Source organism: Lynx rufus, unplaced genomic scaffold (genome assembly GCF_022079265.1).
Source record: "Lynx rufus isolate CCGP_SWC_20201006 ecotype Redwood Valley unplaced genomic scaffold, mLynRuf1.p SCAF_3, whole genome shotgun sequence".
Classification (NCBI taxonomy): Eukaryota; Metazoa; Chordata; class Mammalia; order Carnivora; family Felidae; genus Lynx; species Lynx rufus.
Window position 1 is genome coordinate 188,720,396 of NW_025814845.1, and position 12,032 is coordinate 188,732,427.

The window sequence follows — 12,032 nt, forward strand, 5'->3', positions numbered from 1 at the left end:
GTAGTACCTAGCTGTGTAGTCACTTAAAATCCCATCTGATGGGAGTTAATAAAATATTACTTGTCTTGCTCTAAGTTTTGGCCTAGCGTGCCTGTCCTAGCAAGGAAATGGAAACGGTTTGGGTGGATCTTAGGGATCTGGGAGATGATGAAAGCACTTGTTGGCTTCTCCGATCCCCACTGAGAATGAGAGTGTGACTGATCTCAGTTACCGCTGGTGTCATTTCAGGACAGTGGCTCTTATCGATGACCTGCTCCTTGTCTCCTTTGAAACATTTTTCAGCGACATTTATGATCACTACTATCAATCTTCAGGGTCTGGGTGTTTCTGTTATGCTTCTCTGTAATGTACTTAATTTAAATTGGGAAAAGTGCTCCAGGATATGAAATGGTTATCCATTCCCAGTTTCTTCAGGAGAAAGCTGTCTTGGGGTTTGTTAGGCCGGAGGGTGACGTGTTTCCCAGGCACGAGGACCGGTTCCCAGGGAAGTGTGTGTGTATAGTGGGGCTTCCTCTGTGGTCTCTCAACAAATCACGGGTTGAGTAGCTAATGAGTGTGATGAATAGCGGGGAGGGAAACTTGTCATCTAATGGGCACGGTCCATTGTCTCAAGGGTGAGTCTCTTTGAAGGAGAGCAGATAAGCAGGTCTGCGAGAAACAGACTGACTGGCAAGTAGGGTCCTGGCTGGAAGGATTCCGAAGCTGGGAGGCGGCCAGTGGTGACCTCTGAACCTGACACTGGTTCTCTGGAAGGGCGGCCTGCGTCTCTCGGCTGTCTAGAAGCAGACGGGATGGCTCCCATGCGGCGGGGTTAAGGTTTAGACTGAGGAGTGATGTAGAGCACCTCTAGGTGAACAGGACCACGTAAGGGGAGCACAACAATGGCACGGACGTGAGTCTCGGACGTGACAGGTCACTGTGTGCGATGCGCGTAAGGCTGGAGGCGGTCACCATGAAGCGTTGAGTTTCTAACTTAGGCTGCTGCATGCTCGGGGGCGTGATAGGTATCGAAACGCAAAATGGGACCATTTCCCAGCGCTAAGGTTTGTCTCAAAGGCAAATGAAACCCTCCGTGAAGCGCTCTCTGGTGGATTATGTTTTTTAAGAAGAGAATTGCAGGGAGGTGGCCGGTTCCCTGTTCTTTTTCCTTCGCTTTCATCCCTCTGGACCACAGTCAGTGGCCCCACACCTCTCAGACTGCGACTCGGCATCTGGCGCGTGGAGAACCTTAAATCATTTTTGGTGTTGTGCCTAGAGCTGAAGAATGGACGAAAGTCTTAAGATAGGATGCTTACGCCCTGGATATGCAGAAGAAATGAGAGACGCCACAGAGCACCTGAAACGTGGCTTTCTAAAAAAAATAGCCTCTTTTGGTTAATAATGCATAAATAGGATCTACGTGCTTTTTATGGCTATGTTGATGCTCTGCCAGCAACAACACAAAAGTGACAGCTTCAACTGTGCTAACGTAAGGCTCTTTCCTAAATGAAAGAGCTAGCACGGAGATTATTTACAAATGACTTCCATGCTCAAGGTCTCATTTGTGGATGTTGTCGATGTACAAACTTGGCAGGTGGACAGTGTGATTGCTTGTTTGTTTGCGGCATAAATCACTTAAAAGGGTCTCAGGTAGTAGAACTTAACTAAGGAAAAACTACTTTGCTAATGCAGAAATTCATCACTGCGGTACCAGTGTGACTTACATGTTGATGCTCAGAATAACAAATGGAGCTCAGGCACATGCCACCGTTTTTCTCCCCCGCAGAGCCCTGGGTGATCGCTGAGAACTACTAATCATCGCTTCCCTCTTGACGCTCACGGCACAGGCGTACCTTTTCTAAGTAGGTGTAACTCCACGTTTTGCCGTCAGCGAAGACCCGAGACACGATCCTCCCCTGGCCGTCATAATCCACTTTCTCGCTAGTGGTTCCCCGCTGGACGCTGGCAATTTGACCGGCGGATGAGTAGGTGACGTTGACGGCCATCAGCTTGCTGCTGGGCAACCACAGAGTTGGGTGTCCCGACGTGTCGTAGGCGATCCTCAGCAGGAATTTACGGTGGTCGTCATAGATCTTTTCTGTCTTTGTTGTTCGATCAAAGTCAACGGAAAGGAGGTTTCTGCCATTAACCTGTTACAACACAAACAGCACGATCACATACATCATGCTATTCCAACGCTAGTCCCTTATTACTCTTCAGAGTCCCCCACTATTGTTTAAACACCATTTATGATGACGGATTCTCTTTTGTCAGTAAATTAATTTAGCAACTTCTTGGGTACAAGTGCAAGGCAGTAGATTAACAGCTCTTTTAAAAGGTTTCATTAGGCAGAAAGACAGCCTGGCGTTTGTTCAAAACCTTTTCAATTAAATGTTGTAAACTTAAAGTACAACCGATAAGAAAAAATACCAAAACGTATTTGCTTTAACGGTTGCCCAGAAGATATGAAGCTTGGTAAATCACTGTAAATTACTCAAGGCCCCTCCCTCCCTAAGACCCTGGAAAATAATCGCTTAGTAGAATAATCATGGCTACATTAAATAAAAGTGGCAAATGTGACTCCGGCCCTTTGGAGAACAGGTTAAGTAGAAGTTGGAACCCCCATTACTGTAAATTATGAATGAGTTTCAATAGCAGGGGGTTACAAACATGATCATTGCTTTTGGCCCAGTGCTGAAATGTCACAAGTTTTTAGAATGCCTTTCCCTTTGATAACATCTGGTTAACTGGCAGGGACTTTCAGATGCTTTGCTCCCGCATCTACACGGTCTGAGTCTTGTAAGTTTACAAATCTAACACCATGTTGTTGTCATAGGGTCTCTCTGTGGCTCTGTGCAACGTCCAGAATCTTTGACTACATTTGGCTATTACTGTCTGTGATCCGAGGCACGTACAATCCAGCATTCGTTCCGGCAATGGAAATGTGGCCTCGGTTAAACTCTACTTTAACGGGGCCCCCCGGGTGGCTCAGTCGGTTAAGCGTCCGACTTCGGCTCAGGCCATGATCTCCCAGTTCCACGAGTTCGAGCCCCACGTCTGGCAGGACAGAGCCTACAGCCTGCTTCGGATTCTGTGTCTCCCTCTCTCTGTGCCTCCCCTGCTTGCACTCTGTCTCTCTCTCTCAAAAATAAACATAAAAAAAAATTTAAATTCTACTTGAAAAATGGATTTTCTACAGCAAGATAGAAGCTTTGGGGGGGGGGTGATAGCTTGTACCTACCAGAATGTGGATTGACTACTGGATTGTTAAAAATTAAATGGGAAAAGCTTACCCTTACACGAACATGTCTTAGCTAGAACTTTCAAAACGGACAGCTGCCACCGATCGGTTACGCACACATATGCACGCACGCCACATCCACACTTACATACATGTGAACATATATGTGTATGTGAACATGTAATACACATGTATATTATGTAAAATCTGGGATAAAACTAATTTGTGCAGTCTATCATTGACATTCAAGCCCCATGAAAAAGTACTCCTTAGGCTTAAAATTTTCCAGTCAGTGGTTCAAGGGGAGTATTGCAAAGTCCATGGAAAGGTACAGAGAAGTGAAGATATAAACTACTCAGAAGTTCATGCTTAACAGGTGAAGTGATGCTGGGGGCACAAAAGCACCCAGCCAGGTGATTCGCGGACACTGAGAAAGGGTAGAACCCCGGACGGAAATCAGGACATCTTCATTTTCCAGTTCAATCCTTTCAGATCCAGCGGCGGTGGGGGAAATAGCCCGCTCTGCCATAGGTGTGTCAGGTGTGTGTGGGGTGGGGAGCTGGGGAGAGGAACCCAGGGGTCTAGAGACCTGATCTCCACACCTGACAGGGTCTAGAGGCGGCGTGACTCTGGGCTCTCGCCTCTCTGAAGCTGTTTGTCGACCCGTGAAGCGCTTGCATGAGAGGCTTTAGGCTTCTGTGAGTGGCCCTGATTGGATCCTGACTGGCCAGCCAGCGAAAGGCTTTCTGGGCTTTTCCCACGTGGACACGTCTGCATGTTAGTCCCTGCCTCACGTGACCTTTGTGAAACCTCACGAGCTTGGCTTTGCAGCCTGCTTTGCGGACCTCGGAGAGAAGCTGCTAGCTGATATTCACAAATATGTACTTTAAAGCCTGTAGGAGGATTTGATTTGCTATCAAACTGACTCAATACGGAACTGGCAGAATCCAGCCTCCAGCTTCTATTTGCACAAAATTATCGATGCCTCAGGAAGAGGTTTTGCACGATTTGAACGGTTGCCTATGGTTCCTGTGTTTCTCCGACTGTGATTTAAAAGGGAAAAGACCAAACAAAACAAAAAACAATGCCGAATGTTTAGATTTTCCCTCTTTTCTCCTTCCTTGGGTTATTCCAGGCTGCCGACAGCCATGTGAGCCTCACTGTGTAGTTCCCACGGACTGTGCTGCCCACAGGATTGCCTCATCTGTTTGATTTTACTTCGCATTCATTTTCATTTGTATTTCAATTCTTTATTGCCTGCCTCAACCACCCTTTATCTCTGCAGCGTCGTCGCCTCTGGTTAGAGCGGGAGCAATCTGGACGGCAGGCCTGCTAAGAGGGCCTGGGTACTAAACGGAGACGGGCAGGGAGAGGCCCGGAGCCCGCCTTTTCACCGCCTGCACCCCTTCTATGGCACTTGACTCGTTTCTCTCGCTTGTGGACAGGGCTACGCAGTGCCAGAGCACCCAGGTGACGGGCGAGTGGGTGTCATTACAGTAGCCATTGTGTGTGCCACCATACCGAACATGTCACCATACGGAAACATCTAGAAGCACTGTGAGACCGAACATCTGGGTAAAAGTTTACATTTTCCTTTCTGTCCAGATGACCACTGTATAGGCAATGCCTTTCTTGCGTCCTCTAGCTGAAGCAGTGGGGGAAAAATTAGAATGGGTTGTGTTTTCCCCAACATTCCCAGCACAGGGCAAGGTTTTAACCACCCTTACTGTTTCCAGGCACAAGTCGTTGTTATTCAGCATGTAAAATTTCAAAAGATACTAACAGATCTTTTGTCTTCTCTGTTCTTTCCATACACGCCCAGACTTTCTCCTTCCAGTATTATAAACAAAGGGCAGAAGTCAAGGGACATTTCCGTTCTAGGACACGGTCCTACTTTAACTATACCTTTTTGAAATTATGGCAACTTTCCAACCTTTTTTTTTTTTTTTTTTTGACAGTCATAAAGGACCAGCACTGTTCCACGCCCCAGTGGCCTTCTAATAGTTTTAATATAAAAAAATATCAATTTAAATTGAATAGTTCATCTAAGATGAAAACCCTTAGATCAGATCATTACCATCCCTCCAGCTACATAAAAATGAATCCAAATGTCGTGTTTGGACAAGAGATCACCACGACGTCCTTTGTGCTCCAGAGCATTTCTTTCAAGTAAGCACGGAAAATTCCTCATTTTCGAAGATCATGTCCAGCACGACTATAATGAATCACAGCGTCCCTTTGATATTGGGAAGGGGGGTAGTTATCATCTTCCCCGTAGAACGCTTGGAAAACCAAGGCGTAAAGACGTTACACAGTCTTTATGTTTACAGACACAAAGCACAATCGGATTATGTTCACGTATCTGGAAGGTTATGGAGGGAAGCGAGGGAGGGCTGGCTCATTACCCAGGATACTTGGTGACAACATCACGGCTCCCTTGTGTCGCTGCTGGAACATCAACTGGCTGCAGATCGTCTTGTATCTCTGCACGTCAGCCAGTGCTAACCGCACTGCACAATCCCATCGAAAGCTGCGCCCCTGGGCTCCAAGTGAGAAACAGCATAGCACGCTAACGTGACGCGCAGAGGAAGATCGAAGCACGCTATCGTATTTACATGTGCCTTTAAACACCCTCTCGCCTTTCAAATTTTGAGGATTTCCTTCTGAAACGATTCACTAATTCTTCTCCTTTAAAGCATCTGAATTCTGGGCAAGTTTAGAAGATGGGTTTTCTTTTCAGAATGCCATAGCAGGTTTTTTGGTTTTTTCATAACTGATTAAAGGCTGGTTCCAGTGTCCAGCAACATGGTAAGAGAGAGACAAGCAATTTTCATGCCTGTGTCTTTTATTTTTAACTTGGCCACAAACAAAGCAAGCCATGGAAATGTCTAATCTTTATTTTGCAATGCTTTTTCGCATCCCTCGATTTCATTTGCTTGTTATTTCCTACGGTATTTCCCTTTCGCCTGAATGCATGTTTCATAGAACATGCTTTAAATGTTGCTGGTTTCTTATTTTCCTTTTCTACTCCTTGCTTAATAAAAAAAAACTTTTTTAAACTACAACATCTGGTGTTATATCTATTATATCTATGTAATCTACTTAGAGTTAGGTTTGTTTATAGCAGTCAAACATTTGCAAGGATGTACTATTCATATAGCTTCTCTCTTAGATCTGGATGCAGAGAAATAATCTGTATTATAAGGCTGGCTTCTCCTCATTCATTCATCAAATAAATATCTGAGCGCCCACTCTGTGTCAGGCACTTGGTTGAATGCAGGCATATACCTTAAGAAATGAAAGGAAGTTTCCGCTAGGAAATAACGGAAGGTAAGGGAGGAGATGTTCTCGGGCAGACTCCACATCCAGTCCTTCCACCAGATTTTCAGATCATCACTTTCTCCCCAGAATTTCCCCCTCAGAACCACAGAGGAATGGCATTAGCAGTCAGAGCTGGCACATCCAATCTTATCTTGAAAGTAAGAAACCCTCCCTTGTGATCTCGGCATTGTCTCTAGTAGAGCAATCACACATATCAGCTGGAAATCTCCTTGCAGTGTGACTGAACAGGCCACTCTGAATAGCATATTCTCTGAAATATCTTGCCAAGGCACTGTGGTTCCGCTGTTTAGAAGAAACCAACACCCATGCCTGCGCGCACTCTCTTTTCTTCCCCCGGAGAAAGTATTTGCTTCATTTTGAATCAGGCAGAGAACCAGAGATGTAAGACAGGATTTCCTCTACTCGTCCTAAATTTCTTTTCATGCCTAGAAGAGCCACGTTACAAAGAAACAGAGGATACACTTAGACACAGCCCGTCTCCAAGAAGAGAAGGCAACATGTTACGTGGTCAGTTCCTGGGCAAAGTATTTCTCACACTCTTCCTTCTTTTGTTCCGTTTTCCTAACCAGGGTGCGAAATGGCTCTTTCTTACTCACCCGCCGTGTGGGTATAAATGCCTAATGTCTGCATATGTGGTAGAGGTTCTCCAGGTTAGGGGTAGGGGATATATAATCCTGCCTTTTATTTAGTTGTAAAGTATTTTCTCACATTATCTCATTCGATTCTGTAACAACTGTGTGAAATGGAGGCAGGGCAGGGCAAATGGTATTTATCCCTTATCTGTATCCAGCGTATATAATACTGTATGCATGGTCTGTGCTATAAGGTCAATATCTATAACATATATAATGTCTGTTATAACGTCACAATGCTACAATATTGTCTAGATAATGTTAACTTACTTATATCCTGACACGGATATCATGGGATACACGAGGCAAATGAAGTCTGAGAGATGTTACGATTTCCCCATAAGGCTCGTCATTAACAAAAAAGTGGAGCCTGACCTAGAACGCACGTTTTTTGAATTCTAGTCGGCGCTCTGTCATCTCTGGTATGCGGGATGGAGAGCAATAAATGGGAGCAGCATGTTTGTATCTTTTGGTGAAGGAAGTCCTGTGTCTGAGAACAGGTGGGACTGTGTGTGTGTATGTGTGTGTGTGTGTGTGTGTGTGTGCGCACAGGTGCGCATGTGTCCAGGGACATCATGCCCATTATAGGGATACAGCTGGATAAGATAAGGCCTGTGAACTCGCTTCCAGGCTGCAATGGCCCAAGGCAGCAGGGGGCCTGGGAAGAAGTGGAGGGGGGCACAGCACACAGGGGTGCAAGCTGCTACTGATTCCTCAGTTCAGTGGAGGAAAAGGCGGGAGCTACCGCGTCCTTGGGTCACAGACCGACCTGCGGACGTGATCACAAGCCTGGAGCTGGTTTTCTTGCCTGTCACTTTCCCTTCCACTCGAACCGTGCTCTTCCCTTCTAGCGTTCTCTCGCTTTTTCTCCTCACTTCTCCCACTGAGCAAGCCTCTCTCTGGCCTCCCCTAGCTCCTGCCTGCCAGAGCCGCTGAACCGGGGGGCTCGGAGCTGGGGCATCGTGGCTCCCACAGCCTGGATGTGGGTCGGGGGGAGCGCACGGCACTGGCTCCAGGAGACCACGGATTGAGCGTCCCCAATACCTGCCTTGAAATTGCAGTGGAATCAGAACATGACCTGTAAGTTGGATACAGTCTGTGTTTGATCTACTGATTCTTTCCTACTTCATTTCTATGTCTTGCAAGGAGCCAGAGACAGCATGCATTAGCTGTTTCTTACTCGGAAGGACTGTCAAGGTATATAATGCCGGCCTGTTATAATAATAATTTAGCCATTTTTGGTGCAGGAAAAAAAGGACATTATTGGTTATGCTTCATGTTGTGTTCTCTCTCCTTGATTTTTTTTAAGTACTTTTTTTTTTTTTTTAATGGCAAGGGGAAGTAATTTTAGGAATAGTTATCTACATTTATCTGATCAACTAAAATCTGTTTGCTAATAGAAAGGATGAATCAGGTTCAGTTTATAGTGGTCTGAAGGAGGTTTCTTGTAACCTGTGTTTTAGTACCTAATCTGTGTTGTCTCTAGCAAATAGCTGGCATAAATCACAGCTTGCTTTCTAGTTATATTTGGCCCATGATGTGAGAGGGAGGGAAAAAAACAAAACAAAAAAACAACACCCAACAAGGCAATGCAGAGAACATTCTGCGCAGATCAATTACACTAGCATCATCAGAAGTATCGTTGCATTTCTCATAAAAACAACACAAATCAATAGTGAGGAGGCAGCAGTCAGGTTCTGTCATTGATATTCTCCCATGCATCCCAACTACACTTTAAAAATGCTGAGGATGCAAAGAAAGGATCCACCTTTCAATGGCCAGTCCATTTCTTTCTTTCTTTTTAATTTTTTTTAGCGTTTATTTATTTTTCAGAGACAGAGAGACAGAGTGTGAGCAGGAGAGGGGCAGAGAGAGGGGGAGACACAGCATCCGAAGCAGGCTCCAGGCTCCGAGCTGTCAGCACAGAGCCCGATGTGGGGCTCGAGCCCATGAACTGTGAGATCATGACCTGAGCCGAAATCACGAGTCGGACGCTGAACCGACTGAGCCCCCCGGGGCGCCCCAGGGAAGAACTGATTTTTAATCATGGCTATCTCGAGAAAAAAAGCTTTTCTCCAAGAGCTGGCTTTTATCACGAATGATCTAATGGCGTGGCGGTTGGAGAGACCTGGTGCTCTCGGGGAAGGCCCTGCGCCGAGGGCAGGCCTGGACTGGGGAGGGTGACCGCTGGCACCCTCGGGGACGGCTCGGCCCCGTCACCTGCCGTCCGACACCGGCTTACCCTAAGCTTTCGACCAAAGACGTTGACTCTTCCTTGGGCTTGCTCTTTTCGGAACCTCCACTCCACCAAATTTTGCCCGTTTTCTCCGGGAAGGCTCATGTTTCTCTTGGCAACGGTGGGATTCGCTGTGCCGGCCAGGACATGCGGCTCCGTCTGGTAATGCGAATCCAGGCCGCTGGCGTAGATGATTCGAAGGGAGCCGTCGTACCCGATCTGGTAGCTGTTGCGTAACTGATCTGAAGAACAAGGAGCGGAAAACATGAACGGTAAGTCTGGACTCAACACTTGGTTGGCTGTGCAGTCAGAAGGGTTCCACACTTCTCAAATGCTGACCGAACTCCGCTTGTCAGGAAATAAAAAGTACTCAATGACGTCCTTTTAGAACGTATCGAAACAACGTTGATTTCTGGCATTTCCTGCTGAAACAGAACCGGCTGCATACTAAAGGCAGAATTTAAAGTCCTTCGCCACTTTAGATTCCTTTTTCTCATTTGCCTGACAAAAGAAGTGAGGGCTGAGTCTCCACAGATGTGCAGTGGACGTTCTGGAAAGAGCCACCTCTGTGCTCTTTTAGCCAGGGTGTGACTGCCAGGCTCTCAGAAGACTCCCCTCCCCTAAACCCATCTATCCTGTACTAAAGATCTTTCGAAGAGATCTCACGTTCTACACCTTGTATGTAAAAAAAATGAGGTGATGTTCCCCCAAAACGGACTTTTAAAAAAGGGGGCCATCTTATATTTTGTACAAAAATGCCTCTTATATTACAGCCTTCTGCCTCGATTTAAACTTTTTGAATAATATAGAATCATTGGGGGGAAGAAAGGAATTTGAGCAGTATTAATTTTAGACGACGGCAGAGCTTACTTGAGAGGACTGGTAGAAATAACGAGTCAAAGAAGTTTAACTCAGATTTAGTAATTAGGCTTAGGGCTACGACCTCACAATTGCAAGTGTCATCGCAAACAGGCTTTTCCAAGATTATGTCAAAAAGGAATATGGCAGGCGGTCCCATCATGAATATACTGGATACGTATGTCTATGGACTGAATGAAAAAAAAAATAATAAAGTCCAGATAATACATAAGCGGGCGCTGAAAATTCGGTATCAAATGTCCAGTGATCCCATCATATGTGGACTGAAAGGCCACAAGGTGTGCAGATTCAGAAGGGGTTCTGTCTCAAGCGGCTGTACTTACTTGGCCGTGAAGAGGACGCCCTCCCGAAGACCGCAGAAGGTCACGGAGAAAGTGACTCGAAACGGGTCTGATGATGCCCGTGAAAAGTTGGAATGAAGGTGGGTTTGGAAGTGGGAGTGGGCACTGGCTAATCTAACATATGTATGTTTCACGAAATAAACACTACCTGTAGACGATGGACGATTTCAGCTTACTTCTAGAGGTTTATGTTTTCACCTTCCCTTTTCTGTCTCATCTTAGCAAATGGGGTCGCCGCGTTCTCTGGGGGGGGGGTGCTAGTGGCATTTAAGATTATCAGCTTAAACTTATGCTTTCGTGCTTACCTTGAACCATGGTGTAGAAGGAGTCGATTGAAGACAGATTTGAGGTGATGCTGACATCTTCTTCGCGGCTGGATGACTCAATGTCCACCGTGATGGCCTTGTCCATGTCTCCATGGAGGTTTGTGACCACTCCCGTTGGAAAGGTAACATTGGTCAGGCGACCTTCGCTGTCATAGCTAAATAAAAGAGGCATCAACTCGGTATTAAACTAGCAAACTGCAGGTTCTTCTTACTTGTAAATAGAGGGTGCAGCAGTTTCAGCCGCACAAATTTGGAAGCATATTTGTCTTTCTGCATGAGCTGTGCAGAGTGAGGACTTCAAACGTGCTTTGAAGTAGTCAAAAGCCTGTTTAACACAGAAAAACCTCGCCGGTGAGAGCAAGAGTAAACAGAATAACTCTCCACCTCAGCATATTATTCTTTGAAGTGTGACCAAAATCCTCCTGCACGTCTAATTTGCTGTTTCAAAGGGAACGTGTTTACTGATATTAAATGCCTTAGTATTCTCCATATTTTCTACAACATAGATTTAATTCGCCGTTACATCAGGTTTTAAAGTTTTACTAATTTATGCCCTCTACAGCAGAGCAATATGAACGTATAAAACTTTGTGCAACAGTAATCATACATGTATGTATGTGCCTATGTAGAAATATTCTTTTCGTATCTTGTGACGCCTTCAACAAACTAAGAAAATAAAGCCTTTTAAAAAAACTTTCCTATTCCTCAGTGTTGACACTCTTTATAATGGTAAGTTTTGAGGGGGGGGGCGGGGCGCCTGGGTGGCTCAGTCGGTTAGGCAACCGACTTTGGCTCAGGTCATGATCTCGAGGTCCGTGAGTTCGAGCCCCGCATCGGGCTCTGTGCTGACAGCTCAGAGCCTGGAGCCTGCTTCAGATTCTGTGTCTCCCTCTCACTCTCCCTCTCCCCTGCTCACGCTCTGTGTCTCTCTCAAAAAATAAATAAACACTAAAAAAATATATAATGGTAAGTTTCAGACTTAAGTGTTGGCAGGAGTGGTGACAATCTATCTCATCTGTACTGACACTGTAGCAAGGGGTGAGTTCTCAAATGATG

General features: G+C 45.8%; 1 protein-coding gene across 1 annotated transcript in view; it reads right to left on the reverse strand.

The window, feature by feature from the left end:
* The window catches only part of TENM3 (teneurin transmembrane protein 3), a 451,795-nt gene that overhangs the window by 9,107 nt on the left and 430,656 nt on the right, over nt 1–12,032 (reverse strand). The window contains exons 22-24 of the mRNA XM_047091479.1: nt 10,956–11,131; nt 9,437–9,672; nt 1,833–2,129 (exon numbers count right to left, since the gene is read on the reverse strand). Coding sequence (XP_046947435.1) covers nt 1,833–2,129; nt 9,437–9,672; nt 10,956–11,131 — 709 coding nt within the window. The remainder of the gene's footprint in view (nt 1–1,832; nt 2,130–9,436; nt 9,673–10,955; nt 11,132–12,032) is intronic.